Here is a 5,108-nt window from a genome sequence, read left to right on the forward strand (position 1 = left end):
TCCAGCCCCCTGCCCAAAGGGCAGGAAGTCAGCTGGGGTCATAGGATCCCAGCAAGATAAGCATCCAATTTACTCTTGAAGGTGTTCAATGTAGGAAACAAACCATCACTATAGCCTACTCTCATGCACATCAAGATTTCTCATGATCTCCCTCCTGCTTCCTCTTTGGGAAGGGTGTGTGGTGGGAGGCGAGGAAACCGGGAGAACAAGGTTCAGCTGAAGAAGGATGTGTCATCTGCTGGCCCCTGCTCAGACTCTGGTTATGTTGCCTGGGACACAAAGATGGTTCAGGGGAGCATGTGCACAAGAGTACAGACTGGCTCTTGGGGTGAAAGAAAATGGCAGGTATTGTTCACACATTTCACTTCCATGGCAGCAGGTTCTTGAGACTACACATGGAGAGAAGGCATTTTTATACTTATTTCTTCAGTTACATAAATTATATCAAATCAGACATTTTACTAACTGAGGTTTTCTGAAGAAAATGCACACTGAAAATGCTCAGAAGACAAGTCTGGGCCTCATGAATATCCTTCCTAGACACCTGTCACCTCCATGGGCTATATATGTAATAATTACTGGTATTCATTAAGAAGTTTGGCATGGCATTCCCTCTGAAGCAGACCTCTAGGCTTAAGAGACTACCAAGCTGATTCAATATGGCATTTCTCGTAGTCCAGCATCCTGCTGTGACCTGAGACAAAGACTCCCTGCCCCAAAACAATCCACACACACTGAGTGTCACCCAGTCACACTGGGTGTCCCTTTTGTTCAAAACTGACACGCGGCTGGATTTGAATCAGTTCCTCAGAGGTGGAAAGCTCTGTATCCCATTCTGTGAGACTGCTCAGCCAAGTCAATGCAACCATTGACCATAGGTTGGAAGAACTGGGGCTGTTTAGTTTGGAGAAAGGAAGACTGGGGAAAGATTTGATGAGTCTTCAAAACATGTTGTTAAGAGGATGACAATGCCTTCTGTATCCATGGGGAACAGGACTAGAAGCAGAGAGTTAAAATTACACCAGGCTGGGTATTAGGAAGCCATTTCTTAACTGTGAGGGTGGCTCAGCACAGGGACAAGTTGAGCCTATTTTCCTATGTTATTAAGGAGAAATTATAATGTTGCCTCCATGTCTGGTGAGAAAAGAAAGGCAACTTTTGGCACTGAGGATTTTGAACCTGCCCTCTACTTCTCTCGATGACTAACAAAGAACAACCAAGTATCATCTCTGCCATTCCCAAAAGTCTCCCTCTGACCCACCACAAAAACTCCTACCTGTAGCCGCTGTCCTGGTAAGGACCCAGTTTGAACGCTGGCAGAAAGCGCAGCCAGGAGAAGCAAGCAAAAATAAGGCCAATGCCGGAACCCCAGCATCTTCAGCTTCTCCAAGGACTTGTGGGAGGTGAGGAGGGAGCAGGTCTGCAGCATCTGTATCAGATGCAATCGCTGTCTCACTTTGGCTGTTTCCTTTATAGCTGTAGCTTGGGCAGCTGCTTGGCCCCCAGCTTCCTGCTCAACTACCCACTAGTGCTCATTAACCTTTCAGCCCCTTTGTCTGTGGTAATATATTTCAGGGTGAGCTCATATGCCTCTTCTTCCAAAGAAAAAGAGCACAAAGGTGTTTACCAAATGTCAGTAAAGACAAATGAGAGCAGAGCTGCAGCTAACTCTGATCAGGAGTTGGGGAATCAGATGGCTGGCAAGAGTCAAAAAGCAAAGCTGGGGAGGGATCAGCATGGCTCAGAGCTGAAGCCACTTCCAGAAGAAGATGCAAAGCCTCCAGTGTACACAGGGAAAGTTTTCAGAGGCCAGTGGCAGTTACGGTTATGACACTGATCTGCTCAGGGGGCAGTTCCCAATTGCGAACCCAATTCTGTCAAAGCCAAACTGTCTGACTATAGCAAACACCAAGTTTGTGGGAAGGGTGCTGTGCCAATGGGACTTCCAGTTCTAGTTTTTTAAAGCATATTTTGCAGAGCTTCTGCATCAGGGAGCGCACAGAAACCTTGTTTCACCAGGAGTGCCAATGCCCCAGCTCTTGTCTACACCTGCAGGGGGCACACTAGAGCATGAATCCCAGTATCAGTAATGGCAGAGCACAGGGCCCTTGTGGTTGTCTTGAGCTATTACTCAGCATGCAACATCTGGAGATCCCAAGCTGAGTTTCCAGAGCAACCAGTCTTGGACGGATCTCAGCTAAGGAAGCACTAGGTTCAACTCACTTTCTCAGGCTCAGGCACACAATAAGGGGCACAGCAAAGCAGCAAATTACAACCTCCTAAATCTTCAGATGATTAGCTTTCCCCATTTGTTTACTTTTCACTTTTACAATGGTTTCCCACTATCTGTGTGAGACAATGAACTCACTGCTTGGAGACCAAGGTGCAGAAGTGTGCCTGGATGTACAAAGAGAAAACAGTTTGCAGAGCTGGTGTGGGAGACGGAGAAATAGCACTGAGCACAGGAATAGCTGTGTTGTGGGGCAGAGCTAAGGGGCAGCAGTAACACTAGGTTAAGAGTTGCCCCATCTTGCCTTGTTTCCATATCACTGAGCAAAGTAACTGATACAAATGTTGAAAGAAACAGCACATTCTCCCAAGGGCTGCTTGCTGCCTTTGCTGAGGACAGCAGTAAATTAGCACCCAGCCCTACAGAGTCAGGTAACAGCCGGAGTTCTGACACTTGTCCTGTCTTGTTTCTCCTCCCAGTTATGCTGCACTTTTTGGTGCAGCTGCCAGGACTCCTCAAAAGGAGAGAAGAAGCAACAGTGCACATTAGTAACATTTCTTCATCTTTCTGTCCATGAAAAGAAATGAGCAGCACTGATACTGAGGCCAGGTTTTTTGTTCTGTTAAGCTAACCTGCAAGGGGTACAGCTTAACAACAAAAACAGCCCTGCCCTAGTTTCTTGGAGGCTTTTGAATACCAGCTAGTACAATCCAACTTCCATGCAACCTGCTTGGTGCCTGCAGTACAGATTATTCCCCCGCATGGCTGGCCATGTGAAACCAGTGACTGTGAGAAATTACATCTTGGAGCATTGCACAACCTGATACCTCAGTCATTACCTAAAATGAAAAAAAACTATACAACATAAGCAGAGAAAAGAAGAGGTTAGACCTCACAGTAATGGGTTTAAACAACATTCTCTGGGGAGGGCAAGATGGTTCAAGTCACCATGCCCCAAAAGATACGGTAATCCAAGAACCCCCCAGCAACTGGGGCTATTCAGGATGATGTCAAAAGATCATATAAAAATATTGAGGAAACTAGGGAAATCAGGGATGAAAACAAAAGACATGGCCTTTGACACAAATGCAAAGTCAGGAAGGGAAGAAAGACCTGGTGCAGTTCCCCTTTTGGACTCGAGGGAAGAAACAGAAAACTTCATAGAATTCTGTAAAAAACATTCTCTCATTATCAGCAATACTTATTTTGAATAAAAGGTAAGTACAATACTCACACAAGAGTCTCCAGGATGAAATGTACAAAAAGAAAGGTTACTTAACCAGTAAATGGCTGTTCTGTCAGATGTGGGGTCCACAAACACATTCTCATGGTGGGAGTGTCTGATGCTTCTGAAGACTTTTGCTTTACCAGCACCTATGGAGTGCACTCCAGTCCTGCCTGACACTACAAGGATATGCGGCAAAGTATACCTCCTTTTCATTAGTTACCTCTGGTGTATTTGACTTTGAAAAAGAGGGGAAAGACAAGGTGTGAATGAGCATATGGAAAATGCAGCTCAAAGACCACCAGTACGTAATCTTCCTTTGAGTAATTGCTTACATATACAATCTCATTCTAAAGCACATATCAGGAGATTGGTCTTACATAACAGAGGCTATAGACACATCCAACAAAACATTACATCTTCCTTGGGACTTCAGCAATGACATAATGCTTAAAGGTATGTATTGAGCTCTAGGTGGGCACCCTGCAGCTGTCACTCAAGGAAACATTTTTCATGAAGGCTACAGAAGTAGCCTGAACACTGGGGGAATGGCCCTGTATCACTGAGGGCAGTTTCACCTAGGATTCTAAAAGCATAGTTTTACACAGCTTGACCTCCAGTTGGATAGTCACTGACCATCCAGGGCTGATAGCACTGAGCCTTTGGATCACTCCAATAAGGACAAACAGCTGTGAAATAGATCTTGTCCTGTCTTGTTTCTCCCATTAACAGGGATCCTAGTTTTGCCGGATAAAAAATTGCAAATTCTCTGACTAAACCCCCAAAATCCATGATTAAAACAAAAGGCTGGGTATCAGTTGAACACAATATTTTACTAATATATTTACAATTTTAAAGCAATTTGGAAGCCTGCTAGTGCTTCAGTCACTATAATAGAATAAATTCTAAATACCTATCAATTTTGGCATTTGATTTTAGGTTTTTCATCATGGAAAAATTAGAGTTTTTGCTGCTCCCCTCACTTGCCAGGACACAGGTCCAACAGTTGTGAGATTCTAGGCAGAGGCCATGCACCTGTTGCCGAGGAAGGCAACCCTCCCACCTTCGTCTGTACCAAACTGACCAGGGGAAAATTCATTCCTGAACCCAATGTAGCATCAGCCTGACCCTGAGCCAGAGAACCTGTAGCTAGGACTGTCCAGGGTTGAGTCTCAGCAGGAGCATTGACACTGAACAGTGGCTGACCAACTTCTTGAACACCTCCAGTGCAGGAGAGTTCACAGCTTCCCTGAGTGTCTGTTCTACTGCCCCCTGCTCCAACTTGGAGTCAAACTGGAATTGAACCATCCCTGACCCGCAACCCCCAAGCCCTGCCAGAGGGGGTCCCCAGCCCCCTGCAAGCCCCACTTACCTTAGGCTCCAGGAAGAACAGTGATCCTGAGCCAAGCCTTGGGTGACCAAAAGCCTCAGGCCCTGCCCTTCCCCTTCTCCCTCCCTCTCCGGACAAGGTTGAGGGTTTGCCATCATTTTTGCAACTAGCTCTTGCAGGCTGGAACTCTGCCACTCTGGGAAATCCACGGGTATCTCTGCTAAAAGGAAATATCATTTTTTCTCTGATAAAGGGGGTAAATCCATGGTTTTCTCTGATTTTCCATGGGAAATGGGAAACCTGGATCCCTGCTGGTAACCTAT

At 45.8% G+C, this 5,108-nt stretch overlaps 1 protein-coding gene across 1 annotated transcript in view; it reads right to left on the bottom strand.

Moving 5' to 3' along the window:
• LOC109319415 (C-type natriuretic peptide 2-like) overlaps positions 1 to 1,719 on the bottom strand; it is an 11,079-nt gene extending 9,360 nt beyond the window's left edge. Inside the window, exon 1 of the mRNA XM_019548952.1 lies at positions 1,277 to 1,719. Within this exon, the coding sequence (XP_019404497.1) occupies positions 1,277 to 1,429 (153 nt within the window). The 5' untranslated portion in view covers positions 1,430 to 1,719. The remainder of the gene's footprint in view (positions 1 to 1,276) is intronic.
• Between the last annotated feature and the right edge of the window lie 3,389 nt (positions 1,720 to 5,108).

This window comes from Crocodylus porosus, unplaced genomic scaffold, assembly GCF_001723895.1.
Source record: "Crocodylus porosus isolate Cpor-Errol unplaced genomic scaffold, CroPor_comp1, whole genome shotgun sequence".
Taxonomy (NCBI): Eukaryota; Metazoa; Chordata; order Crocodylia; family Crocodylidae; genus Crocodylus; species Crocodylus porosus.